The 21,217-nt window shown below is 28.8% G+C and overlaps 3 protein-coding genes across 6 annotated transcripts; 2 read left to right on the top strand and 1 right to left on the bottom strand.

Moving 5' to 3' along the window:
- The first annotated feature begins 913 nt into the window (after positions 1-913).
- On the top strand, positions 914-9,357 carry LOC100168628 (AN1-type zinc finger protein 4). 2 transcript variants are annotated; one of them, XM_008181543.3, is made up of 8 exons: positions 914-1,024; positions 3,595-3,841; positions 3,911-4,106; positions 4,971-5,105; positions 5,172-5,301; positions 7,122-7,408; positions 8,086-8,502; positions 8,690-9,357. In XM_008181543.3, the coding sequence occupies exons 2-8, from the start codon at positions 3,679-3,681 to the stop codon at positions 8,793-8,795; spliced, it is 1,434 nt and encodes a 477-aa protein (XP_008179765.1). In that variant the 5' UTR covers positions 914-1,024; positions 3,595-3,678; the 3' UTR covers positions 8,796-9,357. The 2 variants fall into 2 exon arrangements, with proteins under 2 accessions (XP_008179765.1, XP_001946679.1); XM_001946644.4 differs by lacking the exon at positions 914-1,024 and adding an exon at positions 2,635-3,341.
- A 2,383-nt stretch (positions 9,358-11,740) lies between these two features.
- On the bottom strand, positions 11,741-13,947 carry Eif3f (eukaryotic translation initiation factor 3 subunit F). The gene is given in 6 exon segments (NM_001162184.2): positions 11,741-11,976; positions 12,050-12,309; positions 13,019-13,110; positions 13,285-13,502; positions 13,567-13,637; positions 13,705-13,947. Coding segments are annotated over 6 exon segments (837 nt in total). The 5' UTR covers positions 13,814-13,947; the 3' UTR covers positions 11,741-11,889.
- Positions 13,948-14,075: 128 nt separating this feature from the next.
- Positions 14,076-17,136, top strand: LOC100163207 (sec1 family domain-containing protein 1). Of its 3 annotated transcripts, none has more exons than XM_001951746.4 (2): positions 14,076-14,245; positions 14,838-17,136. In XM_001951746.4, the coding sequence occupies exon 2, from the start codon at positions 14,999-15,001 to the stop codon at positions 16,865-16,867; it is 1,869 nt and encodes a 622-aa protein (XP_001951781.1). In that variant the 5' UTR covers positions 14,076-14,245; positions 14,838-14,998; the 3' UTR covers positions 16,868-17,136. The 3 variants fall into 3 exon arrangements, with proteins under 3 accessions (XP_001951781.1, XP_003242270.1, XP_008179762.1); XM_003242222.4 differs by having other exon boundaries at positions 14,084-14,418; XM_008181540.3 differs by having other exon boundaries at positions 14,138-14,269.
- Positions 17,137-21,217: the final 4,081 nt, after the last annotated feature.

Here is a 21,217-nt window from a genome sequence, read left to right as displayed (position 1 = left end):
TAAGTACAATTATCCACAAAATCATAACTAAATTAACATTTTTACAGGTTTTGAGGATGTAAAGCAACTCACATGAAATTCTTTAATACTACTTTGACAATGGAACCGTCGACCTTGTGATCAATTTTACGTTTTTTGCTTACAACTTCTGAATCGCCACGGCTTCCGGAACTCGTTGCGGAGTTATTCATTATTACAAATACCTAGTTAGAATAAAAAATATTGAGGAATGTTATTTACACTTGACGTACCTACTTGTAAAAAATACAAATGCAATACAAAAGTAGGTATCAATCGACAAAAATATAATAATATATACCTAAACTACGTCCAAACAAAAGGTCAAGCACACTTCGTATTGAGTATGTATATTTTCATCGAAACGGAAAAATGGTTCCGTATCCAAATGTAAGAATTATTAAAACCACTACGAAAAATATTGTCAAAAACTCGGACGACGTACACCGGTATAAACGAATTAAGAATTACTCGATAACGACAAAGAAAACTTTAGGAACTCGGTAGCCACTAGTCAGTCACTAGTTACTAAAAATAATCGTCATTCGGCAGTCGCAGTACTCGGTAAGGCGGCACTTTTGTCCATACTCCGGTTAGTCTAGTTCTGGTTAGGTGTAGGTCATTCTTGACATCCCATATTCACATTAAATTTCGGGAAAAGTACCGCAATCGTACCAAGTTTCAGACACTCAAACAGTCAAACGGTTGTAAGTAACTTGTCTAATCTAAATTCTATAAAGTGAGCAGTGACTAATGATAACGCAAAATGGCGCGAAAATTGACAAAGCAGTGTCGCTATAGGTACGGTAAATGAGAATTACTTCTGGACGACTCGACCCTTGTAGATTACACGAATAATGGATTAAGATAATTATTATATTATATAATTAATGTATAATATTATCTTAATCGAGGGACAACAGACAACAGTTAATTCGTGGTAGTAGTAGGTACGCGCCACATGGCCACGATTAATGATCTTGTACAATATGATCAAGTCACCAAAGTAAGTAAATATTTATTTTTTAAAACATACACGTTGTACATGACAACATTATTTTAGTTTTGAGTTGTATATTATACATTATTTAGACATTTTATAAAAGATTCTTTTGTTTGACGTCTATAGTGGTGACCACTGACTACAGACACCCAGACCTACAGGCGATAAGACAGTAGGCAGAGGGCGACACTGGCGACTGTACGCCAGAGTGTGGTTCATCGAGTGATGTAATTGAAATACTGTCTGAAAAGTGTAAATAGGGAGAAGGCTTTAGGGGCTAAGCTCCCCAAATGCCAAACGCTATTTCTGTTTCCTCAAAATATATAGATAATATGAATAAAATGTAATACATATTGTATATAAATTGATCGTGACCATTCTACCCATCTGATTTAGTTTGATCTGTAGCTACTTTATTGTGAAACAAATTGTAGAGGTCTGAATTATTCAATTATACACGAACTTATTAATCAATAATCTATAAATATAAACATTAATCTTTAAATTATATCTAGTGTTTCGTAGTCATAGAACAATACGAAATGATAGTCGTATCAGCTGTATGTCATATCATTAATATGCATACCAGTATACCACTACTTTACCACGATTAAATTTACTATATTTATATGGGAGTATCCAAATTCACCCAAAATATTTTTGTCCCATGTACAATTTTCCCAATTTTGGAATAAAAGTTAATTGGGAGAATTGTTTATTATATACATAAATAATTGGGATAATTGTTATTTAGAAACCAAAATATTCGATATATAATCTTATATTATCCGAGTGATAAGCACTTGTCCGAAAAATGATAAGGACCGATAAGAGTGGTTGTACGTTAAACTGTGGTTACCCTGTGACCAACTTGACGTGGTGTTGCACAGCAAGTAGGGGGATATTTTCGATTTGCGGAGCGGAGCGACGGCGCCGAGGAGCGTAGCGACGAGTGCCGCTAGCATGGCATCACTGTATGATGTTTTTTTAAAATTTGTGTCACTGTAAAATACTGGTATATGCTGGTATGGTATCATGGTATAAGCTATATGTTATCATTATCAGCTATCACAGAATATGTTATCAGTTATCACTTTCTTTGGAATGTGATAATAATTTTCGGAATAAACTAATTGGGAGAATTATTTATTTGACATTTTCTAATTTGGACTAATAGTTTTTGGAAGAAAATGTATTTTTCGGAATGAATATGATTGGAGAGAAAAATTATTGGGGAGAAAAAAAATTGGGAGAATTGGTAGTGATCCGATTACGATTAGATAATAATAATATACCAGGTATATAAGGTATATTATACCTACGACAATTTTAATTCATGTTTATTATATAAATAGGATCGCTACCAATTCTCCCAATTTTTTTTATTTATTATTATTATTATTTATTATATTATTTATTTATTATTTATTATTTATTATTATTTATTTATTTTTATTTATTATTATTATCTAATCGTAATCTATCGTTATTCTTAATGTACATTACGATTACAAATAGGACGAGTGCTTGTGGAGCCTTGGTGGGAGTCGAAATTGCCGACGAGAGGGAATTAGGGAAACCGAAAAAGAAATTGATACTACAACGGGAGTCGGGACTTCGGGAGTAGTAACAACTGTTGTGGAGTACGGACTACGGAGGCGTCGTGATTCCCACGGTAATGCGATCGTGTGTCGTCGGTTATCGTCGTATTATTACTATTATTTTTATTTTACTTTTGCCATAATTTATTATCTCTCGACTACAACTCGACTCTCCGTCTCCACAGTCCACAACTTGCACTTCCGTTCCGGGGTCCCCCACACGGCCACACACCTTTCCAACGTCGTCACCGTCACCGTCGTCGTCGCCGTCTTCTCTTTTTTTTGACGCGCGTACACTTCGGCGCACGAGTGCACGACGTCCTTGTCGGTGGATTAATCGTTTGTTATTTTTTCTTATTATTATTATTATTCACCATCCGCCTTTAACAGTGTGTTCAAAATTGACAGTATAGTTATAATAACAAAAAAGGAAATAGTCTATTATCATTAGTTCGATCACCTATTACTGACCCACCACCATCAGCAACGTCGAATTATTATTTATTCATTTCCGTATTTAAGTCATTCACACTAGGCGTCTACAAATTAGTCACTTTTACCCAATACCTATTGTATCATCTCTGCCGTTCAGAGACACTCGTTGCGCATCACCTGGGAGGGCCGACGGACCTCCTACAACCATCGAGCTGATTGTAGGTACTGGATAAGGACTTCAAAAGTCAATTATTTCGAACTTTATTGACATCGTTTTGGAATAAGTAAGTATTTAAATACCAGTCGTTCAAGTGTATCAAAACTCTCGTATAACGGCTGGGACTAAACATAAAATGCGTATTATTATTGTATTGGGCTCTGAGGCTTAAGGTCACATACTATCTCACCTTATATAATAACAGCACTACACGTTATAAATTATAATCTCAGTCCGATAGCAATTGAACTTTGTTGCACCATTTATGCCAGTGGGGGTGATGTCATCATTACTACGAATTTCCAATTTTGTTTTTCCAGGTGCTGTTGTTTAAACTGGAATAATATAATGTTGTTTATACAACACTAATAGTTCGAGAACATACCTAGTAAATTCACTTAGGTATGTCACGCAAACAAAAATGGAGATCAAACCCTGATAATGAACAATTGGATGATTCACCTATATCGCTTACTATTGAAACACTAACAGGTACAGCATTTGAAATTACTGTGTGTCCAACTGACTATATAAGTTCATTGAAGTCGCGAATACAACGTGTTGAAGGTTTGTATTGTAATAAAATATCTATTTGTCTGTTTTGTGGCATTCAATATTTCATTAATTATTAACCAGGTATACCGGTGAACCAGCAACATTTGCTCCTAGGAGAAAAAATATTATCTGACCATACAACTATAGCTAATAATAATCTTCATGATGGATCAACATTGCGATTGGTATTGTCTTTACAAGGGGGCCCCATTGGGACAAGCCGTAGAATGCTACCCTTGGATAATGATACCATTCGACAATTGGTTAATCTAAATAAGTAAGTAATATTATATTTACATAGTCCAATAATAAACAATATAAATTATACCTTACTATTAAACTTATAGATGACTCAAAATATTGAAAAATAAAAAAGTAACCTACGTGTATATAAATTTAATAATACCTATAAACTTAAAACTATTATTTTCTTAAGTAGGTACCGATTTTTTTTCATATTTATTTAAAAATATACAATATAAAAAGTATTTTTTTATAATTAATCAATTGACTAGAAATTAGTATAAAATAACATGGGTATGTCTAACCTACTTCAATAATTGTTGTAGATGCCTACTAAGTAGTAAACTATGTCTTTATTTTATACGATCTATTGACAGAACTATTTTACCTAGTTATCAATTTCCTTTTAAAGTAAATCTGTTTTCATATTTATGATTTTTAGAATTCTGATTTGATACACTTTTCATTTGTTGTGTATCCTAATCCTAATTCACTATTATTTAGGTATTCGGGATAGATTACCATAAATACATCATATTATTGTGATATACCTTTTTATCAATGATTTAACAATTTATACACTTAACAAAAGAATGTTTTGGATTTACAATTATGATTTTTTTTGAGATTTTTTGTATGTGATCACTTATTTACTTGGGTAGAAGGAATACATTGTTTTAATCAGCCCTGCTTAATCATTGGAAATCATATGTAGTTATTGTTTTGAAGAGTGATTGATTTTCTTAGTTTCTCTAACAAAAAGTTATAGAGAATTATCCAGAAAATGATTTTGATTTTACCAAGCTTCTCTTAATTTTAAACCTATTGTTTAAATTATATTATATAATATTCTCTTATGTAATTTAACCTTACATAATTGTTATTGTTAATCTTCCAGAAAAGAAATATTGGAGGATGCACCTCCGGGTAGTAAGCTTGCAGTCTTGATATTTCGTGAAGGTGAAGTTATTAACTTACTTCGTGTTATTGAAAATAGTGATGGCTCTTTAACAAATTTAAAGGAATCCTCTAAGTAAGTGTTGAAATATTTCTGTATTCATTTTTGAACAGTAATATATATGAAAATAAATGTGTCTAGAAAAATATCTACAGTAGAAATACCAAAAAAGAAAAAATCTAAGCCATCTGTTGAAAATAATACGACATATCTTAAGATGATGCTGTTGAAACATAATTTAGAAACACTATCGATTTCATCAAAATCTAAAGTAAGTCTAATTTTGTAGTTTATTGCCTATTTTTACATTTCTTATTAATATTCTTTTAATACAATGACGCCCAAACTGTAGTCCGTGGACAATTTTTAGGTTAAAAATAAATATTTATTTATTTATTTATATATGTATTTTATGCATATCTAATATTGGTGACCTTCATGAGGGTAAAATTTTACAAATATGACCTGCCAAATATAATATATAATTTATAATATAATTTATTATTCATTTATTTACACTTGAAATTTGATATACTACATCTGAAATGGGTTAGCAGATAAATGCTTTATGACGGTTGATAAATATGTAATAAAATTCCAATTATTCACAATTTCTAAGACAATGGAAAGTGCCTTATACCCAGTTTGTGTGTTTATTTTATTTTAGATTAGTTAAATAATTGAAATCTTCAGTCATTTGGTTATCTTTTAAATTTCTTATTACAGTTTTAACTTAAAATTTAAATACTTGTGTTAACAAATATTATATTATATTCTCATGGTAATGAAGTTCTTAAGATGTAAGCAGTATACAATTTTTTAGGCATATTGTACTGACATTTAATTGTTTTTTCAAACTTGTAAAGAAGTGGAATACCTATAAAACTAACTACATTTTAATCATATATTTTCAGCATAATTTTCATAATTGTATTATACTTGGTAAACTTCTTTTAGACTCTAAGCACAGCCATCATATTAATCATATTTGCTTCACATCATTGTGTGTTTTTTTTTGTGTTTGTTTGAAGACACTAGAAAAAATTCTTTAACTTCGGAGAAGATTTCTGGTGAAAAATTGTATCTAATTTATACTGTTGGGTTTTAGTAGCAATTTCCATTACTTTTCAAAATAATTAAGGATAAAAAAAAGTTACTAAAAAATAAGGATACTCAAAGCCAGTTTTTGACAAAATCTAATTATTTAATGATTTTATTTTTAACATAGATACTTGTTATACTGGTTTATATTCTCATTATTACTATACAAAATACTTTAACATTCATTGTTAGTTTCTTGAGAGTTAAGGGAAAGTTACACAAATGATTTGTTTCATGCTCTACTTATTTGTGACTATTCACCTAATCTTATAGCTTTATTACATGGTAAGTTATTCTATATCTAATAAAATAACTTTTCCTTTAAAAAAAAAAAAAATAGTTTAATTATGTTAATTTATTTGTTCTAAATTATAAAATAAAATTACATCTACTTTGTCCAATTTTAAATCAAAGCTCCCATCCACACCAAATGTATTGTGTAATATGTATACATCCTTTTTGGCCCATTATAATAACATATGCAATCCAAATTTGGGGATCTTCTAATTTGTTCCGGATTTGCACTCTCCGTATGATAACCTCTGAACCTTGATTTGTATCTGACTTCACACTACACTCACCTCAAAATCAAATCAATTGATCAAATAAGCTACCATTCATTACAGGTCTTTTTACTACATACCCATACTTACCTATTCATATCGCAAATAGCATCCAATATATAACCCATAAACTCAATAGAAAATGTTGTAGAGATTTATTAGCCTAAAATGTATCACATTTCGTTCCATCACTGGTTGGCATCCCTCATATTATTAACAGTTAAAAAGTGTATAAATCATATTATTTGCTTTTGTGCTATTCCAACCTGATGATAAATATAATTTTAAATTAAATATATTTAGGTAACTGACCACAATATTTCACCTAGCAATTAAATATACTATTATCACATCTTAATTTATTTTCATGTATATTATATTAAACAATACTTTTTCTCTATGAACAAAAATTTATAAAAATTTCCAGTTAAAAAGAACAAAACCTGAGCATCGCAAATCAGCTTCAGCACCAGAAAAATCACAAATGAAGACTGAAAAAGATAGTAGCAAGCTACATACATGGAGATTACCTATTGTTCAATCTACTCCAGTTTTGGGGAAGTATGTTCGTAGTGCTGAATTCTCAAGAATACCAGTTTTGCCAACCATCACAAGTACATGCTCGGATAAGAATGCAAAATCAACTACAACAAGACAACTTTGCCATATCATGAATGAACCTAGACATAGTGGTAGTACTTCAAGCATTGACAGGTATTTTAATTTACACCATCAAACAAATTACATGAAATATATACTTTAAATTAATAATTTATTTTATAAAAATTTGATAGTAAGGTAGAATATTTATCTGTTTTTATTCTTTGTAGTTATATTTTTGTTTACTTATTCTATAGACAATTTAAATGATTTCAATTTTCAATTACTGTAATATTAGTATCCTAATTTAAGTGTATTTATATAATACATATTTTAGTGAAGATATCCTTTTTTAAATTATAGATTTGGCAGTACCTGATTTTTTACATCGCCTCTGGGTTAATTTTTTTTGTGGAATGAAAGGGCTTATAATTATCATGGTTAATTAGATGAGTATGTCATATAAATTCATTGTTTAATTGTAAACAATTATAAAAATTATTTTTATTTTATTGATATTGGCAATTTTTATAACCTTTAAATACATTTATTGTTTGTTGTAATTGTTTATTGGTTTACTAATAATGTTGAAATCAATTAAATGAATGATATTAATTGTATGATATATAAATTATACAATATTATACTATATAAAATGTTAAGTTTAGACTTACTTTAGTCAATTAAGTATTGTATTTGTATTTATAAAATGATACATTTGTTTTTAATTACTGTAGTATATATTATTTATAAGTTACAACAATATTTTTAAAACATTGTTCTGATTTCAGTATCTCAGAATCTGGTACTGATATTGATGTGTCCAGTACAGATTGGTCTAGGCGTCCTAGTAGTTCATCATTGGTGTTATCCCATAACATCCACATAAATGTTTCTAGACAAGCATCACCGACTGAACAAATGACTGCCATGTCTCTATCCAACAATTCGGGATTGGGAGCTATACATAGGATACTGAATAGATCAGACATGCCTATTCAACTTGATGATGATGAAGAACCTATGGAATCAGAAAGTAATAGAGTGGAAAAAAAATCTCCGACTATTGTACCTGAAGATCTGAATCAGACTATACCCGATCAAGTAGTTGAGAAAAAGAAAAAACGTTGCGCTCAATGCAATAAGAAACTAACTATTAGCGCTCAGTATACATGTCGATGTGGGCTTACTTTTTGTCCAGTACATAGGTAAGTTACCTAACTTTTAAATAAGTTTAAATTATTTAATTAATATTTTAAAATATATCTAATTTATACTTCTAGTTCTAGTTAAAAACATATAAAAGTTTGGAGCAAAAAGAAATTATTATTATTCATTTTGAAGTATAAATTTAAATTGTAAATTATAATTTATTGTATTTGTATTATATTTCAGGTACTCAGAATCGCACAATTGCTCCTACGATTATCAAAAAAACGGTCGCAACTCTATTGAAAAGAACAACCCTTTAGTTGTTAGGCCAAAGTTACCAAAAATTTAATATGTTGGTTCAGAACGCAGAATACATAATATATCTTATTTGTAGATGTAACTTAATAGGTACTCATGACTCACAAAACCTTTAATGATTGTCTGCATATTGAATTATAAATAATTATTAAAATGCCTCGTTGACCCATTTTTTCATAACTATGCAATACTTGTTGAGTACTTTAACTATATAATAATTGACTCAACATTGTTATAGAAGTGGTTTTTTAAGAGCTTTTTAAGTGTTCTAACACCAACTTACTAATATAGTTGTGTAATGTTGACTATCTTCCATTAAAGCAATTTATTAAACTTATTATAAGATACTACTCATAATATAATAATTATAATAATAAATAATAATACAATTATAGCATTTTTGGTTGTTAGAATTAAACTACGGGTAAAAATGTAATTTAACCAAAAACTTTGTATTTTTTTTTCCTAAATGACCTTTTTTTGTTTGTAAATTTATGATGCCTATATTTATGTTTGTTATAAGTTTATTGGCTCTTTAAAATATCTGTAACCTGATATGACAATAAGATATAAGTGGTGTATTGCAATGAATGTTGAATTAGATTTGAAATTAAAATTTAGTTTTATTTGTGTTAAAAAAAATAAAATACGTGCATATTAACTTTATGTGCACACAAAACAATTATTTATTTTATTTTAATTATAAGCAATCAATTGAAATCAAAATTAAAAAACCTTTTTTTTAAATATACAATTTAATGTCCTATAGAATATTATACAGTATAGATTTTGTTCTGGGTAATACAATAATTATGCCATATTTCATATTTGTGAATACTGAAAACGTCTATTAACAAAAAATAAACAAGCATAATTTAGGAATGGCGGAGGGAAATTGAATACTTTATTTGTAGAAAAATATTGTGTACATTTTTAAGTTAATTCAATTAATTTACTATTTACAAAACTAGCAACATTATTTGTTCTTCAATTATTAATTATCAACATTTGTTAGTAGGCATATAAAATTTTTCCAAAGGATCTTACTGCGCGGACATCTATTATAGGCAAGGTCCAAGTCTTGGGTGGGGTGAAGTGCTGCAAATTTTGGGGCCAATGTCGTAAGCCGGATTTTTCAATGGGGGGTTGGAGGATTGACACTTAATTACAATTTATTTTTATTTCACCCAGTCTAATAATTTTATTTGCTTAGGTGAGGTATTTAAAAATGTTTGTACAACTTCAACTTCTTAACTTTTCTAGAAGAAAAAATGCTCTAATCATAAACTTGGATAGAGGTTTTTGGAAGCAAATTGGATCTAAATGGAACTTTGGAACGCTGAAATTGAAGTTTCTCAGTATTTTTAAAAAATTTGGGAAACCGAAAATATATGAAAAATAGTTGGGTAACCTTGGTTAGAATATCTTCTATCTAAAAATATTAACATGGACAAGATTATTTTTTATAAACATGTTCAAATGTTGACAAAATCTCAATAATTAATTTGTAGTTTAAATGTATAAAATATTAAATTTGTATAGATACCTAAAGCTTGAAAATGCAATACAACATTTTTCAAACAAATAGTTCATACTTAAAACAACAAAATTACTATCATTTTAGGAAAATTGGCATGCAAATACAATGTTTTTGCAAAAATGAATTCATCCTGGTAAGACGTATATGAATTTATTTGTCTTGCTTACTAAATTGACGACAGTTAAAACTTGAAATATATTTTTTTTATTCTAAAACAACATTTTTTTTAATAACTTGGTTAAAAATGAATAGAAATTGGAACGAGTTAGGAATAGGAACAAGAACATAGAACGAGTTCATATATTAAGAAATTAACAAGGAACAGAACGAGGACTTTTTTTAAAGGAACTTTGCCAAATCCTAACGCTGGACATTTATTGATATTTCACATATTTTGTGATGTAACTATGTAACTCAATGTAAGAGGAACTAAATCCTTCAAAATTGGTATATTAATATGCATTTGTAATAATTGATTCGTACAATTACAGCTGTTCGTATACGGTACAGGGCTCACGGCTTGGCCGAGTTGCTTGGTAACGTATCTCATGACAAATAGTACGTTTGGATATTGTTATTGTTGTTTTCATCAAAAGGTTTTAATGATTTCAGAAGATGTCCATCGATTTTTTGTTTTTGTAACCTATTTTGTTGATGTTTGGAAAATTTTTTTTCATTAATTTAACTCTACTTGATTTTTTAAACTTTGACCAGCAATCTCAGGGAGACCTTTTAATAATATATAGTTCATTAATGAAATCGTTATTATAAGTAATTTTTTAGTTTTGATATCAGAGTAGACTGCAGTCTCCAGCATATATTAAAAGGTTAGGTATATAACTATAGTACTTACTAAGTACTCATACTTCCTATATAATTTCTTAAGAATTTTATTTTGCTCAAAACAAAAAGGACCAAGGTTTATTTTAAGAAAAATAGAAATTGTAAAATAGCTTCTATACTGTGTCTTGTAGGGGGTAATGAATTTTTTTTAATATCAAAAATAAATATTAAATAACTCAATTATTTTTTATTTATAAAAACAATACATTATTTCGTAGTCAAATAAGTTAAAAATTAATTTCAAAACCTATTATAACAACTTATTAGTTTGTTGTTTCACTTGCTTGTATTATTTTTAATATTATATTATTTTAATTGGCTTAATGTAGATTGAGTTCATAAAATTATCAAATATCTATTTATTTTTTTGACATATTTTACACAGGCTGTTAACCTGATGCAACCTCGTTTCCATATTATTTTTAGGAAAATTCTGATCCCATCCTACTGGAAAATATTTAGTACTGAAATACTAAAAAAATCAAAATTGAATTATATAAAATCAATTCTATAATAAGTAGAAAGATACCTACATAACTAAGGAAGATACCTACATTAAAATTGAAAAATAATTGCAATAAGAATGTTTGAAAGAATGTTTTAAGAACACAATATATTCTCAAATATACTTATAATCTTCATAAAAATTATTCCATTATGGCATAAATTGCCTAAATTATGCATAACTAATGATTATAGAATGCTGTTTTCGTTTCGGACTGTTATGGTAAACTTGGTATATTTATGACAAACTGAGTAATGTGAGTTTTTCGTTGAGCTCTAATTGGGTCTTGGTCAGTTGAGATAAAGTGATAACCATCAACAAATCCTAAAACAAAATAAATATACATAAATATATAATTATATTAAAATATAGTTAAACAAAGAATATAAATGATTACCTTAACATTGGAATTGAACATTTCTTCAAATCGATCAGGTGTCACATGAGGTACACTGTGCATCAGGTCAAGCAATATACGACCAATGTGACTGTTGTCAGCTGCATTACAGTCACTCGATGCCAACACTTTATCAATGTAAGATAAAACTACCTCCAATAGATCTGAGATTTTAGATGATGCCTCTTCAATTTGTACCAGCTCAGCGATTGGTTCTTGACATTTTTGTCCAACAGCTACAGTTTTCTGGCACAAGCTTACTAAAAGAGAACAATACTACTATAATACAAATAAATATTACAGGAAAAATTATGAAAGGGAAATGTAATGCTGGTAGTTTTGTACAACAAAAATGTAATTGTTTATTATTATTTTTGAGTTTACTCAGGCAATAATATTTTTATTTCAAAGGCGGGATCCCACGACTCGTGCATTTGACAAATGTCCACGAATAATCGGCAAGTTACCGACAATCGACGGAAAGGTGGCGAATAACGAATCTTCGTACAAGTACTCAAATTCCATTAGTCGGCGAGTATCCATGAATACCAAATATTCGTCATATACACGAGTCGTGGGATCCCACGTCAACACGTTCACTGCGGATGATATTTGTGTTTATTTTTAGTTTTAAAAAAAAAATTACTAAAAATTGAAAAATTAAAATATCATTGTAAGGTTTGCACTTGTTTATGAAAAAATGCTTATAGAAGACGCTGACGAAAAACAAAAATTTTAATTGTAACACTGACCAAATTATAGTGCATTTAATAACAAGGGGAATGACACCAATTGGCGTCATTCAGCATATGCGAACTATGTAATATGACGGCTTTTGGCTAATTATAAATTATAATACCACTACAATATTATAGATATTGATAATATCATTGCTATGGGTACTACAGATATTTTTAATTATATTGGTAATGAGAAAAAAACGACAAATGTGTATAAATATTGACATACGTCCAACTGTTTCAGGTTGATAGCATGTAACTTCAATTGGTACATTAATAAACATATTCCCAGTTTTGCCTCCAGGAACACCAATTTGAGTACTGTAATAAAATATATTAAATTAAATTTAGGTACCTATTTGAATGTTCACACAAAATAGCAACAACTAAAAATAGTTTCAAAAATTAAAATATTAACATATTACTCACGCTTGCTAGAGTAAATTCAGTTGTAATTAATATATTTATATATCTAAACTAAAATCAATAACTTACCTAACGTATGCTTTCAAACCCATATTATCGTTTTTTAATGTTGTATCCAAAGTGATGTGTACTGGATTGTTACATTCCATCAAGTAATACTCATGTATGGTTGATGAATGTGTAGTTACCTCATTACCTGTAGCCCACCATCCAACAATTTGTTCAGATCTATTGACCTTTTGATTCATTTTGAACATATCTGCCGCATATACAATATCAGCTTCAACCTTAAAATGTATAAAGCGTTGGAAGTTAAACAATCAAAAAAAGAGTTTATGAGAATGTACTAACAGTGTCTTCATATTCTTTATGAGGGACACCAAAAGAATTGGTCACTTCAACTACACCTTTGTCGACCGTACCTGGAATGTAAGAATTTATTAATGACAGGCCAAAATGTTTTGTATTTATTTTAGTTTATGCACTTACCCATCAATGTTCCAATTACTCGATGGGCATCGACATTCCTACGTTCATACGCATCCACGATTTGAAACAACACAACGGGGTGTACTTTCACTTTCAAATTTAACGCCATTATAGTTTAAACAGTGGCTATTTTCACGTTAAACCAGGAAATCCTTTCTGAAACGCGAAGCGAAAAGAAAAACAAGTCCAGACACTAATCACTATACTAACGAAACCCCACAATAGACGGTGAATTTTTTATTTACATTTTAATTTGTTGGTTATGTCAGTCGATCACGCAACGATGTTACCCTGTACTTGGTTAAATATCAAACTGACGTGGTAACTGACAACACTACATTGATAACAAACTAATTGATAATAATCAAAAGGTATTTAATTAATAGTTTTTTTTATATTATTAAAAATGTTCATGAAATTGTATAAAAACTATTACATTGTATGATCTTATTGAAGTTTTATTAATTTGGTTACTAACAAAATATGTTTATTTAAGTGTTAAAATGTATTTTTGGCTTGAAACATTTGGATTTAACTAAAAGTGAGTGTTCTACTTAATACACAGGTACCCTCTAAATTCTACATTCATTTTAGGTTTAAATTAAAATATAATCTTGTTAAAATAATTATGGCATTGATATTACATTAAAAATAACCATTAATATCATACCCATACTTTTGATGACAAATCCATGCAGTAAATAAAAACTAAAGGTAGGTTATATATACACATTTTATTTTCATAATCCACTGACTAAAATGACAACATTTTTCTTTTTCATATATTATGAACAACATATCTAAATGTTTTGAGTTATGATTGAACCATTTTTTAAATAAGTAAAGGATATTAAATTTCTAATGGTTTCTAGATACAAGTTAAAGATTAAATTATTTTTGTACCATTTTCATCTTACCTATATTAATTAGGTTTCTATGTATGAAATACCAACGATTTAAACATGTATAACTTAATTTAGAAATTAATAAAAAGCTCTACAACTTTATAGTAGGCTTATAGGCTTTAATATTGGTTAAGACTCAACACTGTTAGTCCTTAATTACCATAAAAATGATCTTTTTTTATAATTTTTTTGATTGATTGTATTTTTTAATTTTTTATTTTGTTTTAGGTGTTTTATAAGGAATCCTGTTATACAGAATAAAATGTGTCTATAGTTGTATCAAGTTTGCAAGATCTTAATAGGTCAAAAGACTCAGTAATGTTATCAATATTTCTTGAATAAAATCTTAAACAAAAATTCTCTAACAAATCAATAATAAAACTAAAATTATGACAACATCAATTCGGGACAAACAAATTGCTGCGTTGAAGCAAATGCTCAACTTAAATAGTCCAGAGTATAAAGATAATGGTTCAGAACCAGTATGGAAAGTACTTATTTATGATCGCCGTGGCCAAGATATCCTATCACCATTAATTCCAATTAAAGAACTACGAGAATGTGGTGTAACATTGCACCTAAGCATTCATTCTGAACGAGATCCCATTCCTGACGTAGCAGCTATTTATTTTTGTATGCCAGATCAAGATAATCTCGACAGAATAGCTCAAGACTTTCAGAATAATGTATATGAAAAATATTATTTAAACTTTATATCTGCTATTTGCCGTCAAAAACTAGAGGATTTAGCTAGTTCAGCATTACAAACTGAAAATGTAAGCCATGTTCATAAAATTTATGACCAATATTTAAATTTTATTTCTTTGGAAGATGAATTGTTTATATTAAGCAATCAAAATGCTCAATCAGTATCATATTATGCATTGAACCGTGCAGATGCGAAAGATACTGATGTAGAAGTAATGATGGATGATACTGTTGATGGTTTATATTCAGTTTTTGTAACTCTTGGAACATTACCTATTATTCGCAGTGCTCGTGGTAATGCTGCAGAAATGGTAGCTGAAAAATTAGACAAAAAATTAAGGGAAAATTTAAGAGATACTAGAAATAGTTTATTCTCATCAGAGAACTCTGGAATTTACAATTTTCAACGACCTCTCTTGGTTGTACTTGACCGGAATATTGATATGGCAACACCTCTACATCACACATGGACCTATCAAGCGTTAGTACATGATGTTTTAAAACTAAATTTAAATAGGGTTACAGTAGCTCAAGAGCAAAAGAAACCAAAAACTTTTGATCTAGATCCAAAAGATTCCTTTTGGACGACTCACAAAGGAAGCCCTTTTCCTACAGTAGCAGAATCAATTCAATCTGAACTGGAGCATTTAAAGAATTCTGAAGAAGAAGTAAAACAGTTGAAAGAATCTATGGGTTTAGACGGCGAAAGTGATGTGGCTTTAGCCATGATGAGTGATAACACTGCTAAACTGACATCTGCTGTTAATTCTTTACCACAATTATTAGAGAAGAAAAGATTAATAGACATGCATACGGATTTAGCTACGAGCATTTTATCTGTGATTAAATCGCGACGTTTAGATTTGTTGTTTGAATTTGAGGAAAAAGTAATGAGCCAAGCATCTTTAGATAAGCAAATATTAGATATTATAAATGATACAGAAGCTGGAACTGCTGAAGATAAAATGAGACTTTTTATAATTTATTACATCTATACACATTCCATAACAGATTCAGACACAGATATGTATTCATCAGCTTTAGAGAAACAAGGTTGTGATCTCAGCCCACTTAAATACATTAAAAGATGGAAAATGTTTTCTAATATCACATCAACATCAAATCAGTATGGAGGTGGTACTAAATCTGTTAATATGTTTGAAAAATTACTTTCTCACACTTCCTCATTTGTTATGGAAGGAGTAAAAAATTTAGTAGTTAAAAGACACACGTTTCCTGTGACTAGAATTGTTGATGAATTATTAGAAAATAAACAGTCATCTGGCACATCAGATGAATTTCGTTATTTTGATCCAAAACAGCTACGTAGTTCCGATGGGTTTAAGTCAAAAAATAATTTTAGTGAGGTTATAGTGTTTATAGTTGGCGGAGGCAATTACATTGAATATCAAAATTTATTGGAGTATGTAAGAAATAAAACTGTGTCACCTGGTGTACCACAATTGAGAATTGTCTATGGGTCAACTGTAGTGAACAATGCACCGGAATTCTTAGAACAGCTGTCATTATTGGGTCAGGAATTACACTAATTTTATTTATAGTATAATGTGTAATTATTATATTTTTTTTATATTAAATTCATATTTATATATTTATGTAAAATGTATTAATGTTTGTTTACATTATAAGTGTTATTGTAATTTATCAAAAAACAAATTTAAAAAATTATAATAGATAAAAATATTATTTTAACATAAATCATGTCAATATCAATGAATACTTTAAACCATCAGCTGTTTAAGGCTTAATATAATTAAGGTTGTTAAAGATCAATTCAATATATTTTATTCACATTTCATTGATTTGCATCCAATTTATTAACTTGGTGGTTTTTTTTTCATACCTTGATTTTTGCAATAAAAATAATTTATGAAATATAAATATAAATCATTAAATTCAAAAAATGATTCCGAGCAGAGACCGGAGACAGTCTGTCTTACAATATATATACTACTAACTATCAAATATAATTTATTATATATAATAAATAAGATAAAATGAGACCAATATAGTTTGGTACCTATATAAAATCTAAATCCACACATTTCATTATAACAATACAAGTACAAGTTGGGGAATAAAAATAAAACTAATATAATACCTTTTGTCTAATGAAGTAGTATATAAGCTTAATATATAATGCTTTATAATATATTAGAATAGTTAATGCATTTAAATATATAGATAATAGTAAAAAAATATTTTAGCCTTGGTCCTATTTCTTTAATATTTAGGTAATTTATTATTTGACTGTACAATAATATCAGCTGAACCAAATAAAAATGGTATGCAATAAATTGTATGGACCTAGAGTAATGAATTTTCATTTGCAATATGGGTACTTTTTTCAAAATCTAAATCTATTTTAGATTATGATTGAACTATTAATGAAAATTAAAAGTATTGGTTTTACAACAATGTAGGTTTTTTATTGTTGTGTCTGGAGAGTGAACAGAACTGTCCTGAACGGGTCCACCCATTGGCGAAACTAGTGGGGTTTTTTTGTTTCTTTCATCAGTTATGAAAAATATTATATAGAAACTCAAACTGAAGTATCTTAGGTAGGTATTGAAACTCGTGCAGCAAAAAATGTATGTATAATTTGATGCAATATCTGTAATTGATAGCACAATGAAAACATGGACAGAAATCAAATCAACTCTGATTATCACGCAATGGACAATTTAATTAATAGTGCTAAAGAGTTAGCCAACTCACTTGGAACCAACTCAGAAATCGATTTTTAAAAACCATCATCGTAAAATATTATCTTCTAATAACGATTTGATTCATTCAATTATTGTAATGCAACAACCCAAACTAAATTTAGAATGCATCTATTTTATAGAAAAGAATTTAAAATAGTTCTCGATACCCTTTTTAAACTAGCAACAGATAATTTAAAATAATGTATTTTTCCTATTCAACAATTATTTCTATTATTTTCTCAATCATTTAATAAACGTAATATTTCATTGGATAATGTAAAAAAATCATTTCTTCATTCCCATCAAGAAGTGTAGGTACAAATTTTCAAGCTGGGTAATTATTTAGTTCAAACAGACAACAGTTAATCAGAACTAGAAATATTATTTAGTATGTAAATAAAACTGTGCGCGTTAGGAAGATGGCCGCCATCCCGTCACGATTTTGTTTACATCTATAAAGAGTGTCCTTTATGATTCTATCTATTCTGTGCATAGAGTAATTTATTATTACTCTATGATTCTGTGATAAATCATTGACAAAATAGATGAATTTTGTCTTGGATAAGATAACACAGATAAAACATTATTAATTAATTCTGGAAAAATCAGAAGATGTAAATCATATTTTACCATGACGTGTTAATCAAATTTGTCGTTTGGCCTTGACTTCTCCTGTAGCAGTTGCATCAATCGAAAGAACGTCAACTGATTAAGACACATCTTTGATGTGAGGTCACAGATTATTCTATGGTTAGGTCAATTATTCTGATGAGAGATTAACCTCTTAAGTTGTATTGAGAGTAGAAAAATAAATTGTTAACTAATAAATTAGATATAGGTAATTATATAAATAAGAATTAAGATACCACATAATCAATGGTCGATTTTAAAAAACAGACGAATACAAATTTAGTGGTAAGTTTATTATATCTAAATATAACATGTTATACATATGTATTGTAAATTTGTAAGATTTTTTGTTGGTAAAAACAAATATTGTTTGAATATTATAGTAATTATATTATATTATCAAATTATAATTGAATATTAAGAGGACGTTATACCTGCATGTGTTGTCTCCATCTTACAAGTGCGTAACATCCTACGCTCAGCAGAACACGTGTAGCTCCGTTGGTTTACAAATTAGATTAAATTGACCTCTTAACACATTTAAAGGTAAGATTATTATCTACACAACCTCATGGGCTTTTTAGTATATTTTAATTTTTAAGTGAGTTATGAGTACTTAAAGATGTATAAACAATTTACAATTTTAAAATACTCATAGCTTGCTTTAAAATTAAAATATAATAAAAAGCCCATGAGGTTGTCTAGATAATAATCTTACCATTACATTTTATAAGAGGCCAATTCACTTTAATTTTTAAACTAACGGAGCTACACGTGTTCTGCTGAGCGTAGAATTTGCTATGTTACGCACTTGTAAGACGGAGACAACACATGCGGGTATAACGTCCTCTTAAACATACATTAGTATTATAATTTTAAATTCTAATCTTGTAAAAATATGAAATTCAAACGCTCATAAAAATGTAATTTGTTTTGCTTGAAGACATTTTTTTTTTTATAAAGATAAACAAACGTATGAAAGATCTTGTATAACATTTTCAAATCTTAGATTTAAAAATAAAATTTTTTATGAATTTCTAACTCAAAATAATTTGCAAATTTTGGTCATTTTTACGTATTTTGTCAATATTTGAACTTTAGATGCTTATAAAAAAAAATTGTGGTTATGGATTTTTAATTTTTTTCATCTGCCTTTGAAACAATATACTAGGAGCCTTCTATTAAATTTTCAAGATTTTTTAACCAACGAATAAAATTTTATTGATATTTATAGAAAAAAAAAAATAAAAAAAATGGAAACTGAAAATGTCCGTAAAGAGCTCAAAATAAGTCAAAATATTTAGAGTTGCACTAAAAACGAAAATCGATTTTCTCGAAAACAGATTTTACGTAAAAATTCCAGTTTTTCCTTAATTTTTCTTTTGTTTTTCATCATTGTAAAATCAATACATTCGTCGTTTCACTAAGAATCTAAAATTATAAACTACAATATCGATTAGTTGATTAAACATTCTAATACATTTGTATTATTTTTCGAAGATTTTTTTACATTATTTTTCGTATTGATCATATTATATTACTTTATTTGTTTATGCAAATAGGCATATAAGCATATTGCATATAAGTAGGCATATAGGCATAAAATACGTAAAATACAAGTTAAATGTTAATTTAGAAAAATAAAAGTACCTTCCTGCGTACCACCGTACCACGATTAAAGATATAATTATAGATAAAATTATATCTTTAATCGTGCTGCGTACCTATTAGCATTGATTCTATATTCTAGTATTTATAATCGATGCTATTACTTAGGTAATTACAAAAAAAAAATATTGTATTTTTAACAAAACATTTATTCATTATTCTTTAGTCTTTAATTCCATGGAGTTTTAGGTAGAACCAGGGAGTCAAAACGGGTTAAAATATTTCGGGTTTCGGGTTTCGTGTTCAAAACCGAGTACAATATTTGCGGGTTTCGGGTTTCGTGTTCAAAACCTAGTACAATTTTTTGCAGGTTTCGTTTTTCGTGTTAAAAGCTGGGTAAATTTTTTTACGGGTTTCTGGTTTCGTATTAAAAACCGGGTAAGTACAATTTTTTGCGGGTTTCGGGTTTCGTTTTAAAAACCGGGTACAATTTTTTGAGGGTTTCGGGTTTCGTTTTAAAAATTGGGTACAATTTTTTTCGGGTTTCGGGTTTAAAACCGGGTAACACTTTTGTGGGTTTTGAATTTTGAGTAGGCGTGACTAGACTTTATCCGCAGTAGCAGCCTAGCTAATAACCGGCGCTACCTTATTATTGAACCGAAAAAAAGTCTTACACCAAAGGCCGTATTTTTTAAGGCCTCCCCTCACTAATGAAATATTTATGATTTAAAAAAAAGTCGGAATTATCTATTTGCAATAATTATTAATGTAGGTATAAAACATAAGTACAATAATTGCAGTAATTTACGTTTAGAAATATTATCCATATTATACAGCCCTGGATTACACATTTACATTTTACACCACCTAGCTACAAATCAAAAATAACACAACAATAATATCCCAATAATAGACGCGTACCGTCGTCGTCTG

Source organism: Acyrthosiphon pisum, chromosome A1 (genome assembly GCF_005508785.2).
Source record: "Acyrthosiphon pisum isolate AL4f chromosome A1, pea_aphid_22Mar2018_4r6ur, whole genome shotgun sequence".
Taxonomy (NCBI): domain Eukaryota; kingdom Metazoa; phylum Arthropoda; class Insecta; order Hemiptera; family Aphididae; genus Acyrthosiphon; species Acyrthosiphon pisum.
The sequence above is the reverse complement of the archived record's forward strand: the minus strand, read 5'-3'. Positions and strand labels throughout refer to the sequence as shown.